Below are 1,448 nucleotides of genomic sequence, written 5' to 3'. Positions count from 1 at the left end.
CCCCCCCCCCCCCCCCCCCCCCCCCCCCCCCGGGTCCACCAGCAGACCCAGAGGCCACGCCCGCTCTATGGGGGCTCATCCGGACCCTGCACAAGAGCGTCCCAGCGTGAGACACACAGGCTTGGGGCAGCATCCCCGACCCCCACCCCAACGCCGGCCAATCGGCTGCGCGTCCCTCCTCCGCTTCGCCTCCTCCTCCACGAGCTCCGCGGCGACCGCCAGTCTGTGATCTCATTTCTCTGATTTATTGATCGGGCTCCAGACAGCCTCACCCCTCCTCCACCTGCGCGCGCGCCCCGGCCCCCTCCCATTGTTTCCCGGCAGTCAGCCCCACCCCAGCCGGGGGAGGGGAAGGAAGGTCTGTCAAGAGAGGCCAGGAGGCCTGGGGTGACCGTGGCATCCCTGATCCCCAGTACAGAAAGAATCACCCTTTCAGGTCTGGGTGGGGGACAGAGAGGTTGGGGACCGAAGGGCGGGCCCGCCTGCGAGGCTGAGGCCCACGAGTTCAGCTGGGTCGCTGCGGGACAGAGCTCCCCAGAAATGGAGGAGGAGCCCGTGACCCTCCAGCCCCGCGTCCCCGGCTTACAGCCTTGGAAAGTGAAGCCCACGGGCAAGCGGCAGAAGGGGGGCCTCGGCTTCGTCCTGAGTCCCCCCTCCCAGACCCAGCCGGCCCAATTCACACTTCCGACTACGAGCGGCCGCTGCGTGCCCCTCTCTGGGTCTCAGCTTCCCCATCAGGACACAGGGCAGGGCGTGATTTTCAAGTACTTTGCAGCTGGAACAGCGGTTGGGGTTAGGGTTTGGGGCTCTCTCCTCGGACCGCGTCCCCACCCCTCTGCAGGCCTCAGTTTTCCCATTGGTCAAAACCGGGAGAAGACAAGTGATTTCCAAGTCTCTCCCACCTCGGTCCTTCTAGGAATTTGGACAACGGGTGGAGGGGCCACGCTGGGGTCGCTGTCCGGGTCTTGGGTTGGAAACATCGCTCCCTCGCTGGTTGGCGGATCCCAGGCAGGGTCCGTGCCCTCTGTGGGCCTCAGTTTCCCCAGCCTCCCCGCAGGCGCCGGGACGCCCAGGGCCCGGGTCCCAGGGGCGCAGCCCCCCGCGGCTGCGCGCTGGGCCGGGCGGATGACATCACCGGGCCGGGGGCGGGGAGGGAGCGGGAGGGAGCGGGACGGAGGGGAGGGCCTCCTCCGCGCCAGGCGCAGCGCCCGGTCGGGCTCGGTCGGGCGACCGCGGCCATGACGCAGGGTCCGGGCGGGCGCACGCCCCCCGCGCCCCCCGCGCCCCCGGAGCCCGAGGCGCCCACCACCTTCTGCGCGCTGCTGCCGCGCATGCCGCAGTGGAAGTTCGCTGCCCCCGCGGGCTTCCTGGGCCGGGGCCCCGCGGCAGCGCGGGCGGCCGGGGGCGCGGGGGCCGCCGACTCCCAGCCCGAGCCGGCCGGCCCGGCC

At 71.3% G+C, this 1,448-nt stretch overlaps 1 protein-coding gene across 1 annotated transcript in view; it reads left to right on the top strand.

Annotated features, from left to right (window-relative positions):
- Positions 1–1,204: 1,204 nt before the first annotated feature.
- Positions 1,205–1,448, top strand: part of SHC2 (SHC adaptor protein 2) — a 29,141-nt gene continuing 28,897 nt past the window's right edge. Inside the window, exon 1 of the mRNA XM_049639435.1 lies at positions 1,205–1,447. Within this exon, the coding sequence (XP_049495392.1) occupies positions 1,239–1,447 (209 nt within the window). The 5' untranslated portion in view covers positions 1,205–1,238. The remainder of the gene's footprint in view (position 1,448) is intronic.

This window comes from Panthera uncia, chromosome A2 (genome assembly GCF_023721935.1).
Source record: "Panthera uncia isolate 11264 chromosome A2, Puncia_PCG_1.0, whole genome shotgun sequence".
Lineage (NCBI taxonomy): Eukaryota > Metazoa > Chordata > Mammalia > Carnivora > Felidae > Panthera > Panthera uncia.
Note: the sequence above shows the minus strand (reverse complement) of the source record. Positions and strands in the feature narration are given on the sequence as shown.